At 40.6% G+C, this 24,672-nt stretch overlaps 1 protein-coding gene across 7 annotated transcripts in view; it reads left to right on the top strand.

The window, feature by feature from the left end:
* ARHGEF9 (Cdc42 guanine nucleotide exchange factor 9) overlaps nucleotides 1-24,189 on the top strand; it is a 249,961-nt gene extending 225,772 nt beyond the window's left edge. For 6 of the 7 annotated variants that reach the window (XM_067548282.1, XM_067548285.1, XM_067548284.1 and 3 more), the window contains 3 exons: nucleotides 7,399-7,642; nucleotides 8,330-8,398; nucleotides 19,874-20,147. In XM_067548282.1, coding sequence (XP_067404383.1) covers nucleotides 7,399-7,642; nucleotides 8,330-8,398; nucleotides 19,874-20,055 — 495 coding nt within the window. In that variant the 3' untranslated portion in view covers nucleotides 20,056-20,147. Of the gene's footprint in view, nucleotides 1-7,398; nucleotides 7,643-8,329; nucleotides 8,399-19,873; nucleotides 20,148-24,010 lie in introns of those variants that run through there. The other variant, XM_067548283.1, reaches the window with a different exon arrangement.
* The last annotated feature ends 483 nt before the right edge of the window (nucleotides 24,190-24,672 follow it).

Genomic DNA, 24,672 nt, shown 5'->3' with positions numbered 1-24,672 from the left:
GTGAAAGAGTCCCCAGATTCCTTGAACATTTCTTGAAAGAAAAATTAAAACAGCTGAGCTAAAGTCTGCATCTCTCCTTCAATTCTCCCTTTCTCCCAAACTTGCCAAGCAGTTCTTCAGCGGCTCCCTGGAGTGCTGATCAAAGCTCCACATTATATCACGTGGAAGACAAGTGATTGGAGCTCTTGGGTGACTTCTTTAAATAGGAAAAGGGGAAAATAACCACCTACAAAAATCCCATACCCACAGATAAGAGTCAGTTCAATGTTTCTGAGCGGGTATCGAACAATGTTTGCATTCCACATCACCTAACACACATGCATGCCAGAACTCCCAACACACATTCAGGAGAGTGCATGTTCACACACCAACACTAACAGCCATGCACAGATTTTATTATTGACATTTCAAAGTGGAAATAAGCACCACTTCTGTAATGCTTTACTCACAGTACACGTTGTGTCACTGTTTTTCTTCCGGCACCACTGAGCTCACCCATTACATTTTTTTACTAGTTCGCAGTAGGGGTGGAAATAATAAATTGTTCTTCAAAGTGTTTTCTTTCAGCCAGACTTAAAGTTCAATGTTAAAAAGAACTTAAGTTTCAAATGTCTGATTCTGTCAACAGATTTCTAATAGGTAGCACGTCCTCTCCACCACTCCCTATTTATGCCATCCCCCAGTACATGCCAGCAGAAGAACATTTGGAAGGATTTGGGAAACCAAGCCAATGTAGTCTGTGGTAGCATCACCTCTACCATCACTGCCATGCTTTTGCAGTTGGGAAACTTTCTCTCTGTGGCCATTTGATCTTCAAGTTCTAAAACCATTAAGATCATATGCTGAAATATTGTTATAATATATTGTGGTTCTAAAAATTTCATAGTGCCTTTTACAGATCAATTAGTCGCAATTCAGAACGCCGCTGTGCGGTAGGCAAATATCCCCCTTTTAAAGATGGAGAAACTGAGGCACCAAGGCATTGTGATTCACCCAAAGTCACACAGCAAGTTATTGTCAGATCAGGATTAGAACGTAAGGGCCCTGATTCCTATCCTTGTGCTTTGAGTACCGCACAGTACTCCCTCTCCTAATAACCTTTTACGCTGGTTCCACGTTAGAACACACAGGAGAGTTTGGGAACCAAAAGACGTATCCTCACCAGAGTGACCAATATCCTACATGTGCAACAAAATATACCTAACATATATTATGTAAGTAGTATCTTTTATATAGTGAGCTTATAGCAGAGATATTGACTCATATTAATTCATGTGAAAGGGACCCTTTCCATATGTGTACTTTAAAGATATTTTATTTTAGATGTGTGTGGTATATGACTTAGTGGACAGTAAAACATGAGCTTTGATATCTACTATCTACATTAAAAAACTTAGCTTTTGTGAGCTACGACACAATATGCCATACATAAAACATGTGCTGACCTGCCTGAAATGCTCGTAATGCAGACCTCACACAAAGGTAACTCATTCAAAATGTATGTGACTAGATACTCAGCCAGATTCTCTCCTGTTGCTGAGCTCCGGGTGGTGGAGGGTTGTCGGGGAGCTAGATATGGGTCACCGATTCTAAGGTCAAGTCTGCATTGGTCTCCATCACAAAGAGTGTAAGAGCAGCTGAGAGGCTGCTTTGCCTTATGATAGTGGGGGATAGATGAAGCAGAGCTGTACCATACCACCTCCCCTCTCCCCGCCACGACTTTCGTATCGGGGGGATGGCAGCTGGCCCAGCAGCCATATGCTAGCAAGTTCTCTTGTTTCATGGGATGCCTTGCTAGCCATTTTAGTGAGATTTCCATCGAAAAGCAGGCCCTCTATGTGCGTGAAACGCATCATGCTCTTTCCACGTGAGATCATAGCCTTCTGCAGGACAAGACAGGTGCACATTTGTCAGCTGAACAGGAGATGCATGACCACACACCCATGCCTTGTAGAGGGCTGGAGGATTACATATTTAGGATCTAATTTGAAAGGCGCCTTTTAATTTTGTCGGTGCAGTTTTGTTTGTGAAATTGACTGAATGTGCAAATTTTTGTTGATTGATTTATTTATATTTCTACAGCAGTAGAGCTTGAGGACCCCAAGCAGGGATCAGGGCCCCACTGTATAAGGCACTGTATGAACAAATAACACAAAGACATTCCTTGCACCAGAGAGCTCACAATCTAGCATTTTTGACAACACAAAATAGGGGAATAATCAGATAAATGACAAAGAGGGAGGCAGAAGGACAAGATAACACTAAGTCAGATAAATGATAAGAGTATTGAACTACATGATTTGTGGGCACAATCATTTTATTAGATCACTGTGGGTTCAAATGATAGAATTTGGCTATCTGTTGGGTTAGTTCATTTTGAGTGCTATATTACAACTTGAGAACTACAGGCAGAGTTGTGACCCATTTTAAAATGTAAACTCAGTCTCAATACCAGTGAGGTTTCACTGCAAACAAAAAAAGTTTCATACTCAAATAAAACATTTTTGGCTTCAACTTTTCCCTGTGAATTCCTAGTATTGTATGTATTACGTGAACAGATAGCCAGGCGTCTTATTCAGAAGAGCTTAATTTTCCTCAACCAGAGAAGGGGGGAAAAAATCATTGAAGCCCTATAAAGACAACAAGATCACATTTAGCCAAGTGAGTACAAATGGCTTAAATGCGTCAGAGCTGTGCCATGCTATCCAGATACTGTATGGAGAGTCTGTGCTTTTCCCAGTTCTTTCACCCTGCTTCTTCTTGACCCTCCTCCTCCCATTCTGTTATGCTTCCCCTTAGAACTGCAACAGTCTTACCTGTTCTCATCAAATCAACACCCTTCTTCTCCTCCTTCATATGCCTTCTTTATACCCTCCTCTTCAAGCAATCCCTTTTCCTCATCATCCAGACACCTGTTTTCTTTTGTCTTGTGTGTGGTTATCTGATTTAGATTGTGAGTGAATAGAGAGGAAGGAGGGTCTTGTGGTTAGATACTGGCTAGCAACTCGGAACACCTTGATTCAGTTCCAGCACTACCAGGGACTCTGTCTGAATTTGAGCAAGTTGCATAATTTCTCTGTACCTCAGTTTCCTATCTGTAAAATGGAAGTATTAATACTCCCTTTCTCTCACACTTGGTTTCTCTTGTCTATTTACATTAGAAGTGCCTCAGAACAGGGTCGTGCCTTACTGTGAGTATGTATGACATGTGGCATGATTGGGTTCTAAGTTTGGTTGGGGGCTCTTGGCTCTACTATAATCCAAATAATAGAAGAGTCTCCTGGAGACTTCAGAGATGGCTGCATTGCAATGATGGGAGAAGCAATTCCTGCATATAGTCCATTAAAAGAGCTGGGAACCTTTGGGCTCAAGTATACACACTCTATAGACACACATTACGTTTCAGATCTTTAATTAGATGTATATTCACATACCAAATGTGTGTGTGTAGCTAGATATGGATACTGTAGTTAGATATTGTTGATGGAGAGGTTATTATTTATGGTGAGTTGATTATAGGTGCATGTTCTATTTTAAGAGCTGTGATTGACTTCATGGGAGTATGGCTAGGTTTTGTTATAATTATCCTTTAGTTTGTATGTTCTTGTTGTATGTGCAAGCTCACAGAGCCCTAGGCAGATGATTTAAAATGTAGCTGAAGAATAAATAATACCCATCTATTGAGATACATGGGCTGGGGGATGGAGTATTATGGAAAAGAATGACTAACCAGCAAACCGGTTAGAACATATAATCTTGTACAAGTTGCTATGCCATGACTGCCTGCTGGGACTGAACTTTCTGGAAAACCAATGGTACTGCTGAGATTATTCCAGGCCTAGACACTTTTTCTTTTCTGTGGATTAGTACAGATCTCCTCTATGAAAATTCAAGAACCCCTTAAATCAAGGAGCTGTTCAGGTGCTAGTTGGATTAGAATGTTACGCTAAAAAGTGGAGAATGTTCTTTCTTCCTTTTTCCTGTAGTAGCAAAAAGGGAATTTATTGAACACATGGAGCAACTGGCATGGGTTCTAAGATGTACTGTGTTTGAACTCTGTAGCCATTATGTACCACTTTTAATTATTTAGTCTTTTGTCAATTTCAATATGTTTCTGTTATATTCTTGGGATGGCTTAGCATCCCTCAGGTGGCTGAAAATTCCTGCTAAGTTTAAGGATAAAGACTCTAGAGAGCCTGGTGGAAAAAGAACAGATGATTTGGCCATTCTGGATTGGGCTTCCTTAAAAAATACAATTTCTTAATGTGCAGTTCTTTTCTCAAACGTCAGCTTTGTAAAAGTGACAGGGACTTCATGTTTATAGTTTTTCAGCAATTTCCACATCAGATTGTTTAATGTACAACAACAACAAAAAGGTGTTTCTTCTAGCAACCCACTATGCCAATTCAGTCTGGGATCTGATGGTCAAGCTGAGTTCTTCTTTGCTACTGCATCTTCACTAGCAATAAATATTTTCTGGGCTGCATGTTGCCCACAGTGAAGTGTACAATTCCATTGCTTTCATATTCTTCCCTCAGTGACATAAAGCAACCCCGCCATCTTCATATTATTCCTTCAGTGGCACCTGTGAAACTATAGGTATATCTACACTGTAATTAAAACCCTGCAGCTGGCTCATGCCAGCTGACTTAAGTTCACATGGCTCAGGCTTGTGGGCTTGTTTACTTGTGGTGTAGACGTTGGGGCTTGGGCTGGAGCCGGGCCCTAGGACCCTGCAAGCTGAAAGGGCATCTAGAGCAACACAGTGAAACTGACCTAATGTCTGATATAGACAGTGCAAAGTCAATGGGAGAATTCTCCCATTGCCACTGCCTCGTGGGGAGGTGGAATACCTATGCTGATTGGAGAAGCCCTCCCATCAGCGTAGGTAGCATCTTCACTGAAGTGCTGCAGTGCCACTGCAGCCTTTTAAGCATAGACCTGCCCTAAGTGTTTTGACCAGGGTAATTTTCTTAAATGGTAGGGCTGCTTCTACCTATTCTTTTGGGAAATTATCTCACAATTTAATACATCTTATTGTTAGAAAGTTTCCCATTATATATTCAGCCTGAAATTTCATTTCCTTTTTTATGTTTTGGTTTAAATCAGAATTCAAAGCTATACTGTGCTAGACTAAAATACTTACAATGCATATTGTTTAATGGATTGTTTCATTGGGAGTTTTAGGGGAAATATTAAGACTAAGAGCTTCTAGACATTATCCTCTCTCACCACCATTAATACCATTAAGCAGATTCATAAAACAGCTCTTCTAAGATCTTATGCTGAGTTCATTTGTTTCTTTATTTAAGGAATTTTATTAGATATTTCATTCATTACTTAATCTTGTTCAATTAAATAAATATTGTGCAGTGATTTTATTTGTACTGTTAGATTATTCCTGATGTGTTATTTATCTTTATAGCATTTTCAAAAATCTTGAAGAATAAAACTTATAGTAAAGAAAATGGTTTGCTGTTTAAATGATCAAGATAAATGAACGTTGTACAACCGAATATTAGTTTAGGAGCTCTGTGGAAGAACATAGTCTTAATTGTGACTTGCTAAAATTGGCTGTTTAAATATTAAAGCCTTATAACTTGTTCTTCTTATAGAATCATGTCCCTATTTGATTAATCTCCTGTTTTCTGATGGCCTGGCTTTTTTATGCTCTAGTCATATAAATAACTTATACAGTGGGTCTGAATCAGGAATAGCTCCACTAAAGACAATAAAAAATTTTATTGTTGTAAAACTGGTGTAAGTAAAAAGAGAATCAGGATCCTTGGTATTTATTTTATATCTTCTTATTGGGGAAGGAGGGAGAGAAAAATGTCTGAATACTGTTTTTTTGCTTACAACTGATCAAACCTGTATTTTAACTCCTATGTCTAAGCAATTGACAAAAGCATCTCTCAGAATACTTATTTAGTGGTATCTTCCCCAACCTCTACCAGACATCTCAATGAACACAATTTATACTTCAGTTCAAGGAATCAGGACAGCTGATGCAGATCATGATGGCAAAAACAGCAACAGCAACAATGGGGCCCTGGGTGTGCTAGAAGTGTCAAGGGGCTCAGTCAATTAGGTTCATTTTTAACTGAGCTGTGAAACATTAATAACAAATAGTGATTTTTCTTTTTCCCTCCCATCCCAAAATGGTAAAGTGGGAGAAAGGGTCATTAAAACAAAAGGGTTAGAGGAAAGCCAAGGGATGATCATACATAATACTGAAAGGTGTAAATATCATGGAGGAAGAACAATGTTTTAAAGTATTCCAAGATAAAATAGGATGGAACTGAGATAAGGGTAATAATAGGCTGAATATCAGGTCAATTTCCCCAGCAATTAAGTCTGTAAGAGTGGAAAAAGTGGCAGGAAATATCTCCGTCGGGAAACCCCATCTTTTGCGGGATTTAGAACTATTGATCCCCCTGGTCAGATTTCCTGTTCTTTGCACATCAGTGCCAAGTACCAGATGCTTCAGAAGAAGCTGTAAAATCCATGTAATCATCAATCATGGAATAAACTACCGGGGGAGGAAGTTTCTTTCTGATCACAAGCAGTTAATAATGGCTATTTTATGCCCCGAAGCATGAGGGTTAGAATCAGGTGTGTATATTTTTATTGTTTCTAGCCAACAAAGTATTTACAGCAAAAGAAATTCTAAGAATTAGACCATATTTTGAAAATTAACCCTTTCAATCCTCTGCTGAAAGAAAACTACAGTGTTTCAAATGGGTTAAGATGAGGCTTGGAAAGATTAGATTTGTATTGGTAAATGTCAGTAAATGTCTATTTCACCATATACAAACAAATCAATGAAAAAATATTTTCATCAGTGATCACTGAAATTTACAGATAGGCAAAGTAAGAAAAATGCTGCTTGTGAATTTATTGGAGTTTGATTTAAGGATATATACTTTTTATATATATATATAAATGCTGCTTGAGAATTTATTGGAGTTTGATTTAAGGATATATATATAAAGTATATAACCTTAAATCAAACTCCAATAAATTCGCAAGCAGCATTTTTCTTACTTTGCCTATCTGTAAATATATATATATATATATATATATATATATATATATATATATATATATATATATAAGTGATGTTGGCAATTGGTGTTTCAAAGCTTTAATTTTTTGAATCTCAGCATGTAATGTCCTTACATAATTACTGTCTGCCTCCCCACATTGTCTGAGATCCCCATAATTTCCATCAACCTTAACAATGTAAATTGATAAAAATCTTTTAAAATGCTTAAACATAAACATCAATATTATGCGTCAAAAATATGAAAAATAAAAATTGAATTCTGCCAAACCTAGTCACAGCATAAGCTTTAATAGACCTAGAATTAAATGCTTCTCTTCTTTTTCACTTAGGACCTGATACGAAGAGATATCCTGTATTACAAAGGTCGTATTGACATGGATAAATATGAAGTGGTGGATATAGAAGATGGGAGGGATGATGACTTCAATGTCAGCATGAAGAATGCCTTCAAACTTCATAACAAGGAGACTGAGGAAATACACTTATTCTTTGCCAAGAAGCTGGAGGAGAAACTGCGATGGCTTAGAGCTTTTAGAGAAGAAAGGAAGATGGTTCAAGAAGATGAAAAGATAGGTAAGGGATCGAAAATGAACGGGATGGTGGCCATCAGAGTTTTGCCCTGCATGTGGGAGAAAGCCAAATAACTGTGCTTTAGAATTATAGTTAAACTTCATTATAACATCCCTGGCTTATCTCACAATTGCTGTGAGGATTTGCTCATTTAGGAGCAAATTCTGCCCTTAGCTTCAGACTTGAGTACAAGAGAACTCCACAAGGTGATGCGGGTGAGAGAAATCTACAGTCCCCCAGGCACTGAGAGATATCAAGGCCTCACAGTTGCAGTAGTTTCTGTCCTAGCTATGAACCATCAATGCAGGAAGAAAGGCAGAGGGACTCACTGATCTGGCAGCCTTGTCCTCCACAAACGGCTATTTGTAATCAAGCTCAGCATCTGATCTATTGGTTTTTGCTCATCCATAAAGCACTGTGTCTATTTCTGACATTTTAGAAATAATACTTAAAAATAATAGTGTCTATAATGTTGCTTTTTGGGCTGCCTCCTCCCAAGCGGTGTTGCAGTGAGGCTTTATTTTAAAAGATTTGCTTTGTATTAAAATGTCTCTCTGTATGGGTAGCACCACCAGGCAATGCTTTTTCAGCCAGGGGTTATTAGTTTCATAAATGGTGCATGAAGAAATATTCAGAAAATGGGGTTTGGTAAGTGATTTTCTAAACTCTTTGTCACGTTCCCTTTTCCAGGCTTTGAAATTTCTGAAAATCAAAAGCGACAAGCGGCAATGACAGTAAGGAAAGTCAGTAAGCAAAAAGGTAACTGGCAGCATGTGTCTCACAAGGGTGGGGCAGGGCTTTTTACGCAGGGCTACAATCCAGATTCCCTTTGGTTTTTCACCAGTCTCTTTTTTATCCTGCTTGTGTGTTTCATATATTTTGTTGATGTATCCATGGGCCATATTCATTTCTGGTGTAACTCTGTTGAAGCCAGTGAAATTACATCAGAGGTAATTTTGATCTCATACGTCCAGTCTAGTATCCAAAAGCAATCCTGTGGGCAGGAATTTATCTCAAGCCGTAGGCAGCATAGACACATCTTGCCCCAGACTGAAACAGGAGCAGGTGAGAAGATGCATAGAAGCTTTGCTAATTCTCTGAATCTTCCATTGGAAAAGAAAGGATGATGACTAACACCCTGGGTTTGTTGAGATCCCACTACTCTGCTTCTTTTTGAAGTGGGATGCTCATGAACCTTGCACATATATCTTTCTGTGAAATCCATATAACCTTTTAAGGATAACACAGTTGCATCAGCACTAACAAACAGCATCCTAGTAAAGACACTATATATCAGATAGTCCTATAAGATTACATTCATCCCCCTGCCTGGGAAGAATACAGTCAACCAATAAATGTCATGTCAGATAGTAAACTGATAATCCATTGGCCAGTGTTAATAATGATCAGTTCTAATAATTCTTGCAGCTGCAGATTTTGTAATAGTAAATGTTGGAGAAAGCCAGAGAGAAATCATAGTAACCATGTGTCAAGTCATGGAGTCTTGAGGAAAAGTATAAGAAGTCACGGACATGCCATCTAGTTACCAAAATATTGTGGCACAATCAGGTCTCCAAATGGTTTAATTCTTTGGAAACAACTCAGGACTTCTTGCGTGCCTGCAGTCCCCAGCTGCCCCTTGTGCTATAGCCTTTACAGCTCTGTGTTTCTTTGTCAAACAAACCATGTCTTAAACCTTTAAGGAGTTCCTAGCTCTCTTTCTCACATGGTTGTTCCATACTGAACTGGTGCTCCAGTAGTGCTTTGTTAGTCCCAGTGTGAACCCCTTGGTCTGCTATGTCCTTGCACTGTTGTTGATTATCTACTGCCATCTACTAGTCCCTAGTGTTGTCCTCTGAGTGTACTCTGAAACCTCTCATGGCCAGATTTTCAGAACTAGAAATGTGCAAAAAATGCATTTGGGTGCCAAATATATGCACCTTGTCATTGCAATAGTGCACAGGAACTTCACATTCAATAGACCAGTTCTGCATCTAACTGGCCACTTGTCTGTGCACAAATCTGGAAATTTTCCCCTTCACTATCCTCTTGCACACTCACTCCGGAGCATGCAAACAGTTCACTGAAATCACACCTGCTGGAAAATCGCAGAATTTGTGACTCAAATGACAGCCTTGGCAAATCGAGCTTTAATTAGTGCTAACGAAACTGACTCAGCTCAAGTGTGCCTGAGAATGCATATGAATATTTCGAATTAAACTGCTGTACTTCCACCCTGACAAACTCAGCATACTTAACTATATTTGGTTTTTAAACAGCAATTGCTCTCTTATTCTCTCTTTCTTTGTGGGAAAAAAAAAAACAAAGGGGGAGGAGGGCTTAAAGGCTCAGGCTCCTTAGGCTACAAAATTAATTAGCCCCCCTTTCCTAGAACATCAGTCAGCACCTCCCTTATCCAGAATGACCCTATTCTCTAATTTGGGGAATTCTTTTTATGATATGAAGTCCCTGAATCTGACAGAAACTCATTCTGACTCAAAGCATAAAGTGGAGCGAAGTCCAATTGTTTTACCTAAGACATTAATTCTGAAATAATAACAAAACCCTTTCCATAGCATCATTACATTAACAACTCTGCCTCTTCGGTAATGTCTTGTGCTTTTGTGATCGTAGCCCAGTCTCAAGTTAATTAAATTAAGTTCTGATAAAGTACATTTTGTTAAAGGCAAACCCTTGCGAAGTACCATCAAATCGGGATGATTTTATTACCCGATAGTGTGTGGTTTGGCTTATAGAATCACAGACTATTAGAAGACTGAAAGGGACCTCAAGAGGTCATCTAGTCCAGTCCTCTGCATTCAAGGCAGGATTACATAAGAACTAAACCATTCCTGACAGGTGTTTGTCTAACGTGTTCTTAAAAACCTCCAGTGACCGATTCTACAACCGCCCTAGGTAATTTGTTTCAGTGCTTAACTACCCTGATAGTTAGGAAGTTTTTCCTAATGTCCAACCTAAACCTCTCTTGCAGAAATTTAAGCCCAGTGCTTCTTGTCCTGTCCTCAGAGGTTAACGACAACAATTTTTCGCCTTCTTCCTTGTAACAACCATTTATATACTTGAAAACTGTTATCAGGTCATCCCTCAGTCTTTTCTTCTCCAGACTAAACAAACCCAATTTTTTCAATCTTCCCTGACAGATAAGGTTAAAATTTCGTCATGGTTACTTTTAGTAAAGTCACAGACAGGTTGCAGGCAATAAACAAAAATTCATGGAAGCCCATGACCTGTTTGTGACTTTTACTAAAAATAATGGGGGGTGGGGGCTGACAGGGAACAACTGAAGCCCGAGGGGGGGATGAGACCCCGAACCTCACTGCAGCAGATGGGTGGGTCCAGCACCCACTGTTCATAGTGGCTTGGAGCTCCGGGGTCCGTCTGCAGAGGCTTACAGCTCCAGGCCATTTGCTTGGTGCTCCGAGGTCCCCACAGTGGCTGACAGCGGCAGGGGCCCTTCCCCACCGCCCGTGGCTGCTGGGAGCTGTGTCCCCCGCAGTGACTGGGAGCTTGGAGGCCCTCGCCAACTGACAGCTCCTGCCCTGCCGCCAGGGGGCTGAGGCAGAAAATGTCACAGAGGGGTCTCTGGAAATCATGGAATCCGTGACTTCCGTGTCCTCCGTGACATAATCTTATCCTTACACATAGGTCATGTTTTCGAGACATTTAATCTTTTTTGTTGCTCTCCTCTGGACTGTCTCCAATTTGTCCACATCTTTCCTGAAATGTGGCACCCAGAACTGGACACAATACTCCAGTTGAGGCCTTATCAGCACGGAGTAGAGTGGAAGAATTATTTTGTCTTGCTAATACATCCCAGAATGATGTTCGCTTTTTTTGCAACAGCGTTACACTGTTGATTCATATGTAGCTTGTGATCCACTATAACCCCCAGATCCCTTTCCGCAGTACCCCTTGCTAGGGAGTCATTTCCCATTTTGTATGTGTGCAATTGATTGTTTCTTCCTAAGTGGAGTACTTTGCATTTGTCCTTGTTGAAATTCATCCTATTTACTTCAGACCATTTCTCCACTTTGTCCAGATCATTTTGAATTTTAATCCTATCCTCCAAAACACTTGCAACCCCTCCCAGCTTGGTATCATCCACTCTCTATGCCATTATCTTGTTACCTTGTGAAAGAAAGATATTAAATTGGTTTGGCACGATTTCTTCTTGACAAATCCATGCTGACTATTTCCAAGTGTTTGCGAATTGCTTCTGCACAATACCCCAAAGACTGGCCCTTGCATGAGTAGTCCTCTTGAGCGGCTGGCTTCAATGGGATACTCAGCAAGCACAACTCAACATGAGGAAGGGTAGCAGAACTGGGTCCCAACTTAGTTCCAGTTTCAGGGCACTTTTGTTGATTTATCTTGTAAATATTTCTAATTTATCTAACAATGCAAGCTTATTTGGGGAGGGATCTTCTTTCTGAACCCCATGAGCGAACAGCAAATGCTATAAAGAATGAGATTTGTTTTTTCCTCTCATGATTTTGGACTAACTTATTCTTTATTATTGCTGTTTTCATTAGTAGTATAACGCTGTGCTAAGGAGCTGCATCGTCTAACATGCGTGCTTCAATTCCTTTAGCAGGCCATGATGTGGCCTCCAGCCCTTCTAACGTAATGAGAAGCTTCCGTTATTCCCTGCTTCCCTCCATACTCTAGTTGCTGAATGCTGCCACTACCACTAAGTGGCCTTATCCCTCCACTAGCAGTCTGTAAACACTCAGCTATGAAAAAATCCACCCAGAGCTAAATTCTCAGCCGGTATAAATTGGTGTAGCTCTGCCAGCTAAGGCTCTGGTTCCAGAATGCATTCTCTTCCTAGCTGCCAAGTCTTCCTGATATCCTCATTCACATTAAGTGACTTGACCTCATGCCCAGCTAACCTCAACTCACAAAAATACTGACCCACATTCCTCCCGCGGGCCATACCTGCCTAATTTCTTCTGACATCTCACACCTCTGCAGCTCAGTGTCTCCTACCTGGAAATCAGATGGCGTCGTAAGGGTCAACAGGCACTTTCGCTAAACTCTTTAAAAGAGGGAGGGAAGGCACACTTGTATATTCAGATACAATCAAGGTCATTACCCTTTGTTCACAAAGCTTTCCACACTAAAGATGAAAGCATGTCATTACTAGATGAAAATCATGTTATCAATACTACTTCTTTACAAATACATAAAAGACATGGTACATGTCCCATTGCTCCTAAATTACATGGGCCATAAACTCAACCTTCCAAAGACCTTGAGTGCCGATTATACAATCACCCTGTGGAACTAGCCACAGCATTTTTCAGCGTTTTCAGTCAGAAAGTATCGATGGTGATTATGATTTTCATCATACAGCTGGAATTGGTTCTTCACCGCAGGAATTACTAATCCAATTGGAATCAGCAGCCCTGATCTGAGATCTAGTTAGGATTTCCAAAGCTAAGCAAGGTCAGACTGAATAAATGTTTGGATAGGAGACCTCCAAGGAATACATAAGTGCAAAAGGAAGTGATACTGGGGACTCAGTAGGGGGCACTCTTGCTTCTGAGTCAGTTCTGCACAAATACTGCAGCTCAGTGCTGAGCATGCCATCTGTTGGCTGAGGTGTGAAACTGACCTCTTGTGTTCATTAAAGACCCCAAGACACCGTTTGAAGTGTAAAGGTGTTAACCACAATGTCATGCCTAGACTTCCAGTTGAGTGATTCTGTTCACCTAAATTCTCCTTGTTGTTTCAGTAAGATATGGCATTTTTTCTTCATATCTGGTTCTAAACTGTCATGTAGATTTGCTGAGTGCTGTTAATAAGTTTCATCCCAGAAGTGGCTGTATTTCAGTGAAATGATGGGTGAAGTGATCTCTGTAGTTAAGTGAAATGGACAGAGTAATTTCTGTACATCAGTTTGTAGTGTTTGAGGATGACAGATGCTAAATAAATGTAAGTGATTGGATAATATAGTCTCCATCCGGCTTTGATTAATAAAGCCCCTGTGACATTTATTTTGTATCCCTTTGCTTTTGCTTATTACATGTGGGGTTGTTCTTTTAATGCTGTATTTGGCTGACCTTAGTTTGAAATAATAAACTCAGTAAGTTTGCATGGGAGGGCAGAATTGCCTCACCATATATAGAGACTGCTGCAGAATCGGTTGTGGAGTGACTGACGGACAAGATCATTATTTTTCTTCTGTCATTTTTTCTCAAGTCTACAGGATTCTAGAATGGTAGCAGCTAATCCTTTTCCCTTCCCTTTCTCCCCCAAAATGGAACGTTTCTTAATGGATAGAGATAGGGAGGTAGGAATCACTATTCCTATTCCTGGATAGCATTCCTAACAACACTTATCTCTACAAGAGTATTGGGTAAAATCCATTGCTATGTATAGGGTCATTACAAAGCCAGTGCACCACTTAAATACTTTTTAAGTGTAAGTAGAGATGAGTGGGTATGGCAAAAAATGGCCAAGAATTTTAGTGTGCCAATGAATTTCAGTGAAGTGAAATGGAAAGTAATGATGACTTCCTTGGGCAGACAAGGTTTTTTATTAACACAGGGGGAACTCATTCAGAGGGAGCTTGCTATTTGCACCTGAAACTATAACAGTTATGGCTGTCCAATCAGGGAGCAGGAAAAAACCATCCTGTTACTTTGGGGACCAGTAGCACAGTGTGAATACAGAATATTGACCAAAGAACAGTTGGTGGTCAACAAAAAGGCAGAATTTTGTTTGTCGGACAACTGCAAATACCCACCAGATTTGGCAGCAAATCACAACCTGTTCTCAGACCATCTGCAAACAGGAAAGAATAAAGGGTGACATTCGTCAAATAAATTGTTTGACTAGTTTGATCACTCTAAATGTGAGAGCACATAAATGAATATCTGTGAAGTGCTTTGAGATTCTCTGTTGAAATGTGCAAAAGAAAGCAAAGGGTTACAACTGGTCCCCCGTGACTGCTTCTAAGTCTCCCTTAATTTGTCATTATTCTAGTGCAAGGAGTATTTCCTCATCAAATGGTTAATAATTTGGCACCCTTTCCTGTCGAAAGGGCATGCTGTATGGTCCCCCCCAGAAATACATCATATTTAAGGCAAGTGAACTTGTGGTGCGGTTCAGTGTGCCTCCTAGAAGCTATGCATTTCCTCAAGCTGCCACTGAGACTAAGGACTTGTCTACACTGGTGTTTTTGCAGCAACAAAAACTTCTGTTGCTCAGGGGTGTGAAAAAAACACCCCGCTGAGCGACATAAGTTTTGCCGGCATAAGCGCCAGTGTACACAAGCCATAAGGAGAATTGAGGGTTTGTACCATAGTACACTCTCCATTCACCAGCGGTATGGCACCAGCTTCATCCGCACTGAGCTAGAAGACATTTATATTTTATCACCCATCTCTTAAATCCAGCTAATAGATAGGCAAGGTGTGTAGATGGATGTGTAGAGAATGGTTTCTCAACCTGTGGTACGTGTACTCCTGGGGGTATGTGAGACACAGGCAGGGGGTACCTGGGGAAAAACTGAGTGAAGGGGAGGCAGGTGGCAGCTGCTGACTTCTGGGGAAGCCGGGCGGCAGCAGCTCGCTTCCCACCCAGTCCCAGCTGGGAGACAGGCGGCAACCACTACAGTCCCAGGAAGCCAGGCTGCAGCCACCCGCTTCCTGCCAGGTCCCAGCTCCGAGCTGGGAGGCAGGCAGCAGTCCCCAGCTTCTAGAGGAGGTGGGCAGCAGCACCCTGCTTCCGGCTTGGTCAGAGCTCTCAGCTGGGAGGCAGGCGGCAGCAGCTGGCTTCTGGGGGAGGTGGACAGCAGCCTCCTGCTACCTGCCAGGTCCCAGCTCCCAGGTGGGAGCCTGGTGGCAGCCTCCTGAGTCTCGCGAGCTGGGCTCACAGCTGGGTGGCAGCCACCCATGACCCAGCTCCAAGCCAAGGGACAGCCTCCGGTGCCCCGGCTTGAAGACGGGCAGCCGCTGCCTGCCCACATCCCTGGGTCCCAGCTGGTGTGGAAGCCTCCTCTGTCCCAGCTCAAATTGGGTAGAAGTCACCCACCTCCTGGGCTGGCAGCCAGGCGGCAGCTGCCTGCAACTTGCCCAGGTGGCAGCCCCCCCTTCCTGGCTCAAAGCCCAGTGCCCAGAAAACTGAAATTGACAACTATGACAGCCCCAGATCTCACCAGTTACCCTCTCTCTCTCTCTCTCTCTCTCTCTCTCTCTCTGACCCCTTCCTCCTCTCAAATCTATGGCAAAACATTTGGCACGGCGCTTTATATTCCCCAGCATTGGCATGCCGCTCAAAGCCTCCTAGCTTTGGCCAACATCACCTTTAGTCCAGGTACATACTTGAGTTGTGCACCCCTGGTGTAAAGGTGATAACCCTACCCACACTAGATCTGACATCTGTCATATCATGGCCTTATGTACTCAGCGCTTCTTCCAACATATGGCTCACATCAGTCTGTAAATATAAAATCCCGTGGAAAATTGAGTGTTGGGGTACTTATTAAAATCTTCAGAAGTTAGGGGGTACTTGCTGCTTAAAAGGTTGAGAAACACTGGTGTAGAGGAAAGGGACATTAAATAGCTACCAATCAAGGCATGAAAGAAATCCTTAAAGGGTCAGGATCCAATAAGCATAGAAAGACATCTTATATTTGGCTTCACTCTTCTAATTCCTTCAATGACAGGGAATTCCTTTTGAGAGCACAAGTACAAAAGACACTTTGGAAAGCAGTTAGGAGCAAAGTAGAGATGGCTTTAAATCATTTCAGAGGTTTTGGTTTTGGATTTTTTTTTTTTAATCTGAAAAACCTAAGTGATTCAAACTGCCATTGCCTAACTCTAAAATACTGCTCAATTTCAACTTCATCGTCTCTCTTTGCTATATTTGTCCTGACAAATGATAAACTGCAATGCTACTTTTTTTTTTTTTCATGCTGAACAGCATTCCCTCAACCCCAGCCCAACTGAGCCATCTTACTATGCAGCTGTAACCCTTGTATTCTACTGTGGTGCACAGTTCTGTATGAACCAGCAGAAGGAGCTCTGTGTCTGATCAAGGCATGTGTAACTGCTTCTCTGTGCTTAGGGAAAAGCAGCGTGACTGCTGTGCCTGGAAATCTTTTCTTATCTATCAATTCTTCCCCTTTGCATTCAGAATTCTGTTCACAAAGGCAACCTGAGATTACAGCATTCTTCATTGGAAAGGAGCTTTGCTAATTTTTCTGGTTAAATTGCAGTGGAGTTGTGGCTTTGCATATTCAAAAAATCCTTAAAGAGACAATTTAGCACAAATACTTGAAGTTCTGATGAGGAAGAAAACCAGCTCAGACACAAATATACTAATGCCTCGTTCATTCTGAGAACTAATCTTATTCTGAGGTTCTGAAGATGTTCAGGTAACTGGGATTTTTTTTCACACATCCAGTGTTTCATTGTGACCAGAAATACACTGATACCCTAAGAAAAGCCGTTCTTGTGGCTTTTCTCTCTGCTATTGGAGGGACCTCACAAGAACAGCTACTTTTGTGGGATTGCCAGATTAACTCTGCAGAGCACAAATACTCATATTTGCATGCATACAAATGCAAGGGCAAAATAACGCATGCCTCCATGTCTGTAAGTGCAGTAATTGTGTGCACAAGTTAGACATACAGTTTTGACAGTTTAGCCCCTCTTTGCTTTCCCCTGATCCTCAGGGTAGCTGGAGCCAATTTGCCCCCTGCCTTCTATGTAAATTAGATCAGCCTCAGGGCTTGTCTAATTTAGATATACTGTGATGGCTGTGGATCACTGGAAAACAGCATGATTTGGTGACGTTCCCTCTTTCCCTGTCACACTCCAGCTTCTGCCACTACATGGAGTGAGCCACCAGGGATTATTATAGATCTGGCTATGCTGGTTCTATACCAAGTGGGGATTTCTTCGTGCCACAAGTATTTTCAGATGCTCAGCTAGGGCAGCTTTGAGCAGCCAGAGCAGTCTAATTGGAGGACGGAGGTAACCTGTTGTCTTTGATGATATCCTAGAACCAAACTGTTTAAAATTTGGCACTGACCGTCTGTAATGATGGGGCAGCAAGCACTCCATGGAATTTGCATTCTGCTGAGTAAGCAGCTTATGCAAGGTTCACATTTCTTTAGGTAGGAGAAATAAGATGGAAACACATTAAATTAGCAAATCTGTTCAAGCATCCAAGAGCATACCAAAGAGGTGTGGGACCCATACAGATTGTTGTGTTCAGCTTGGCTTGGAACACATCACTGGGATGAATTTGTTTAGGATCACTAAATCATGAATCATGCAGCAACTTTTGTCCACTTTACAAATGAAAAAGGATGACTGTACTTCCTGGGTTGGATAGAGAGCAATGTGGTGGGTAGTATTTATTATCAAATAAAACAAATGGTGGTTTCATTTTTTCAGAGAAATCCATCCCACTTCTATATTCTCTTCTCAAAGCACAATTAGAAGAAATCCAGGAAATCTTTCTATTCAGTCTGAAACGTTGTTGTTTTTTAACTGGCCTTTATTGGTAGATACTGTAACAAAGGGGAGTAAATTACTTCTCTTCCCTCTCCTTACATATTAAAGCCTTAGATTGTTATAATAGAAGGACCTGCATAATGAAGCACCAACATTTAAAGGTTGGCAGGTTAGCTTCACATAATAATGTGATGCATTTTGTGAGTATAATTCTTTGCCTGTAATTGCTTTGAACCTATATTACATCTCCCATTTCAGGATCCCAAAGCACTGGCACCTGAAAGTTTGTGTTTGTGTGCTGGTAGGGATTGCTGACTGAATGCAAAACATCTAATCTCTGTTACGCCAATCACTGTGGTATCTAGGTGCTAATCATAATATTTTGCTTTCTCTAGCACCTCCCACCTGAGGATCTCAAAGTGTTTTACAAACATTAATTACTTTAGCTTCATAACTCATAGTTCATGTGAGGCAGGTGGGTATCGCTGTCCCCATTTTTCAGATGGGGAAACTGATCACCATAGGCTGGACCACCACCTCCTGCAGTAAAACCCAGGGGAGCAGGAGATCTCGATGAGGTTTCTTGTGGAGCTTGCCCAACATTGTTTTGTCAGGGATTGCCCTGCCCACAGAATGAGTAGCAGGTTCTGCAGACAACAGGGAATCCACAAAAGACCAGGACTTTCTGTATTTGCTTCAAAGCTCTGTTGTTCCCCCCGCTCTCCCTTGCTTCCTGGAAGTATACCTTCCACCTTATCATACTGCCCAAGGTCCCTTCTTAAGAAGGGAATTACCGTTAATGGATGGTCTCCGCAGGAAAGGAAATATAGCCAATATTACTTTTCCCTGCTGTAATCTCCACAGACGTGGTGGTGATTGCCTCCTCAGCCCCACTGTCACCAGTTCAGGGGCACCCATCCTCTAGCTCCCCCACAACCACCCCTGTGAATCCCAGCTCTATAGAGCAGGTGTGTCTTAAAGACAGTGGAGTCCTCACCCCTTCCGCATCAGAGGAGGCGCTATCTGGCCCAGAGAGATTGTAATTTGCTCAAGGTCACATAGAAATTATGTGACAGATCCACTAATAGAAATCAGGACCCCAGACTCACTGTCTTATACCTCAGCCACAAGACTACCCTTTCTTTGGAATACCTCGCCCTGGAAATAGGGCTGGGAATTTAGCAAGGCAGTGTGTCTTGGGAGGTTCCCAGTACTTTCTCATTTGGAAGCCGAAACCAGGCTGGTGAATTTAAAACAAGCCGTTATGAGAAAGTCCTAAAGGACTTAGTAGAGAAAGCAATGACCTCTGGCTTTTGAAACCAACACACATCGAATTCTATAGAAGAGGTACAATTCTCTACAATGGAACAATTCTATCAACAAAACTTCACTTTTTCAAAAATAGAGTGATTTCTAGATAACCGTATTCATTGGTTCTGGAGCGCATTCTTGGCTTAAATTATATAGGACTTTTCCATAAGAGAAAAGCAAAACTCTACCAAACCAAAAGTAATTCATCTTTCTCAAAACTCCAACTAGCTTGCTAGTTTAGGTTGCATTTGTAGTGAGGGTTTAAGTTAGTTACTAATTTCATCCCTAAATTTGCCTTCTGCTGTGGATGTCCCCATTGTTTGGGGCCTTGGTTTTTAAAGCTATAACAAGTCATATCATGAGTAAGTTTTTTGACCCAACTGATCTCTGACTGACCTCTTTCTTTTTCCTTCCCCCACTATCAATGCAGGTGTCAGCTACTCCAGGTCGGTTCCTCCAGCCTACCCACCACCCCAGGATCCATTAAATCAGGGACAATACATGGTGACAGATGGCATATCCCAGTCCCAGGTCTTCGAGTTCACCGAACCCAAACGCAGCCAGTCACCATTCTGGCAAAATTTCAGCAGGTTAACGCCATTCAAAAAATAATACATAGAGTGAGATGGAGAATTTTAAAATAAAAATTTAAAAAATTAAAAATAAAAATAAATAAATAAAATTATATTTATAGATGGACCTTTTTTCGGAGAAGCACTGTTGCAATTAAAAATAATTATATATACACATACATACATATATATATATATATATATATATAAATATATATATATAGAAGGACCAAAAACGTTTTTTGTTGTTTTTGGGAAGCAATCTACTACTAGATACTAGGAAGCACCAATGACTTCTACTCATGTGTCCTATTTTATTTAATTGGTCAGACAACATCATTTTTTTTTCTTAATTTTTTTTTTTTTGGTCCAAATTGTCATTGTCTCTCCAGGATGATTTCTTGCGCTTTGTGAGTATGCCATTGAAGTTCCTTGCAGGCCGCATTGGTGTTTATTTTATTTTATTTATGCCTTTTATTTTTCTATTTTAGGGGTGTGGAAGATCTCTGCTTCCTTCTCCTTTCCCTTCTCCCACCCCTGGACTGTCCCCAGACATATAGTTTAAATGAACAGCATTTTCCCCCCCAGCGTTCTCTGTTTTCTGAGTCGTGCTGTCTGCGTGTGCTCTGTTGTGCACTGTGATATGCTGCTCAGTACTTCTATTGCGTTAATTGTTTTCTAAGTGTTCTTGGGTGAGGGAGGAGGTATAAACAAACAAATAGGGGATCAGATCTTTATTATGTGAAGGATGACTTCTGTTCAGTTAATTTGTTGCATTATGAAGCTATGTTTCATCTCAATGCCGCGTGTTTCAATCACAGACGCCATTCCTGGTAATGCTGAGAGAGAACACTGGGGGCTTTTTTTCTTTTGTATTTTATTTGATTTGATTTTTTCCAGAGATTTTTTTTTTAGTGGAGAAATTACCCTGTGAGATGTCCAATACCATCTTTTTCCTACACAAAGATGACAGATGTTTAAAAATTGGTTAATGGCCTCATATCCTTCATTCTAGGTAGAGGAAAATTGGCTATTGGACACAAACAAAATGACCAGTTTTCTTTCTGCAGGAACTAACTCAGAGTACCCATCTTCTCTACCACACACACACATGCATAATATCACTGTTATGAACCACTGATTACAGTTTACAGGAGCAAGGATCCTAGATGTAACAGCCATTACTGTACTCACTTACTGGTTTCTTAAATTTTATTTAAGTATCCCTAGCATTGCCTTGAGCCTGAACTACCAAACAGAACATTAGCTGACAATGATTATCTATTAGGTTAAGGATCATTGCTTAAGTAATCAAAAATATTTACCTGACATTTAATGCCTCCAACCTGTGGAAGAGGTTGAAAACTGCCTTTCAGAAAAGATTGCACTGAAATCAGTGTGGCTTGAGAAGTCTAGCCATGTGACCATGATTACATGACCAAATCTAGATCAGCGATCAGACTAGTCTAAACTGTAGCAATGGTTCAGCAAACTTGCACCATTGTCATAGTAATTAGTTAACCTCTCTGTGTCTCTTTCTTGCTCTTTTTCTCATTCTGTATATTCAGAGCTGTATTTTAATGACAACTCCTGCAGTTTCACCCTCAAGCACACTAGTTTGCATGTACAGAAGCCTGCAGTTCGGCTCACAAAACAGATCATTGCACACACACATGCCTTTTTGTTTGGGCAAATGTGGAAGTTTTGCTCACATAAAAAGGTGTATGTAAAAATTGTGCAGGTGCTGTTTTGTAGGATCCTTTGAAAATGTGGGGTGAAATGATCCAAACCCTAATTTGTATTGATTATTTTCATTTGAATCTTATCTGCCATCCAAGCAAACCAGACTAGCTACCGGGCTCGGAGCAATGTATTGGGGGGGGGGGGGGGGGTGGATAGAGGGAGAAGAGCACAGATTTTTCACCTGAAAAACAAGAACCTGTGAAGACCACCAGTGAATGTGATTTCAATATTTCCATGCAGCTTATTCTCTTGCAGGGCTACAGCACGCACTAGATAAAGACACAATGCCATGTTACAAGGGAGTGACGATATTTCCCATCTAAAGCACAAAGATAATCTCAGCACTTTGCTGCTAATTTATACTTTCTCAAGTAGCAAAGAAAGAAAGTGTAGTATTTTAAAGAGAGGAAGGCTCATCCCAATATGTAAATGATATACTGTAGGCGGGGAAAAAAAAAGTCCAATCAGTAAGCAACACAATTTTGTACCAGAAACATTTTTTTAAATACTCTTTTCTATCTCTGCATTTTTATGGTTAACAGCTCAGATTTTAATACAAAATATGTGGCAATTATTATTTTTGTTTGTTTAATAGGAAGGGTGTTTAGAGAAGTGAATGAGATTATTCCTCAAAAGTTGTAATATAAAGGAAGAAACAAAACGTCATACTATTTCTGAATGGCTGGAGAGAGACACAGAGAGAGAAAGATTAGAATCTACTTGTGTCAACATGATGAAAATTTCACCTATACCTTTGTGTTTTTAATTGTTTGAGGGAGAAAAGTAACAAGAACATTAGTTAAGCCTGTTCATTTACTGTTTTGTGCCTCAGAGAGTGAAAATGAAACATCCATTATTTTTATGAGAAGATGCTTCCTTAATATTCAGCACTAGAAAGAAACAACACCGCCACACCATTATTTGCATCATAAATCAAGATTCGCTTGATCTGACAAGGCCACTTGTTGGACTCTCAGCTTCTTGCTTACATGGAAAACCAAAACTAAATAGCTTTGCTAACTTTAAACTACCTGCACCAAAGCCAGGCAGCAGGTAAAGCAGATGCAGGCCTTTGTTCCAGAGCAAAGGGGTTTGGCCCTCAGTCATGGCATTCAAGAAAGCTCTTCCAATCAATCCATAAGTTGCCAAGTTGCTGCAAGAAATGAAGCATTAATACAAAGAAGAACCAGCAATGGGTCCCACGTTTACTACCTACTATTCATTATGTAATAGGGAACTGGGTTGGGCGGTCTTGTATACTTGAAGCTCTAGAAGCAGATTAGATCTGATCAAATTCGGGGTAATTTTTGACTTAGCATGTTATATAGACTTCCATTTCAATGCCAGAGAAGAAGAATCCACATACCATTCCATGGGCAATGTAACAAGAGAGTTGTAACAGACTTAAATGTACACGGAATTTCTCCAGCTGAAACTATATATATATATAATATAAAAAACCCTCTTCCATAGGTAAATGATACGTGTTACCCCTTGACCTAGCAGAGGATCTAAGTTCAAGATTTTCGCCTCCCCACCCTCTCCAAAAGATAAAACAAGAACCAACCTAGGTGCATCTAACAGTTGTAAATAGAAAATAATACATAGAAAAATATATTTGAAATCTGTTTCAGTTCTTGGATGGGCACTAACCATCCATTGCAATGTTATTGATAGTACACTGTGGTGCTTTGGGTTTCTGGTTTTGTTCTCTTTATGCTCTGTCATCTTTTCATTGCAGCTACATTTCAGGGAACATGTATATTTAGTAGCTTTTGTAAGTTCTGCATGGCATCACCGAGCTTATTTTTCCTTGAGAAGATAAAAAGAGTCCATAGGCGTTTAAAGGCACTATGATGATGGGGACTTGTAGCAGAGAATAAAAAATAAAAATCAAGGTTTTTAAAATACTAGTTTGAAGCCAAATACTGATATTTTAGTGCTTTTGGGATTTTAACAGTATGAGCAAAAAAAAAAAAAAAGAAAAAAAAAAAAGGATTTTGGTAACCCAGCTGATCTGCACTTGCCAGTTTTATTATTTTGTTTATATTGGACTGTTTGACCCTGTCAAACGAGTGTCAGAGTTGTGTGTATAAAACAAAACAAAAAAAGTGTTGGAAAAAAAAAAGTGTTGTAAAGACACTGAGCCTTATGAAAATATTTATGGAGTTAAATAAAAAGAAGTGAAAAGACATCTCAAGGCATTTTTAAATCATTTTCTTACTCAAAGTGGTCTTACTCTTTTTCCCAAGGATGTGCAAGAATTGACTGGATGGGGTGCCGGTTTGTCAGCAAAGCAGACAGTAAGCGATTCATATGTAACCAGAAACGGGGTCAGGCTGTCTCCTGAGAAATATCCCACCCTCTTTGCCCATGCCCTCCACCTGAACTGAGCTGAAACAATTGATTAAAGATTAGAGGTTCAACTTGTATGAAATATTGGACTTTGTCTCATTCTGCATTAAATAGAGTTCAGGGGGAGTTTTCCCTAGAAACATTGTTTTAAATGATGGATTTGATTACTAAATTCTGGTTCGCTTTAGAACAAAAGTGCAAGGCAATAAAATTCACCCAACAGACATTAAATTGCTGATACATTATCAACATAAGAAAAATTCCTGAGTATGTTGCTAGTATAGCATAGACAATATATTTCTGAACAAGAAGTCAGTGCCCCTCCGCCTCTCCTCCCCCCCGCCATACACCTCGCCCCAAAAGATCCACTGCAAATGTTGGCTCAAAAAAATGTGAACAGAGTCTCTCTCAACTTGGTCTTCCCTGGAAGTGAAAGGAGAAGGTGACCCTCAAGAAGAAATGGAAAGTCACACGGTGCCCACTCCAGAGAGATGCTGACATTTCTCAGGGGAACATGGTGGGGAGGGAAAGAATAGGCCTGAGTTAGTACCAAAATTAG

Source organism: Emydura macquarii, unplaced genomic scaffold, assembly GCF_026122565.2.
Source record: "Emydura macquarii macquarii isolate MOO-44397 ecotype Brisbane River unplaced genomic scaffold, CSIRO-AGI_Emac_v2 contig_1253, whole genome shotgun sequence".
In the NCBI taxonomy this organism is placed as follows: Eukaryota; Metazoa; Chordata; order Testudines; family Chelidae; genus Emydura; species Emydura macquarii.
The sequence above is the reverse complement of the archived record's forward strand: the minus strand, read 5'-3'. Positions and strand labels throughout refer to the sequence as shown.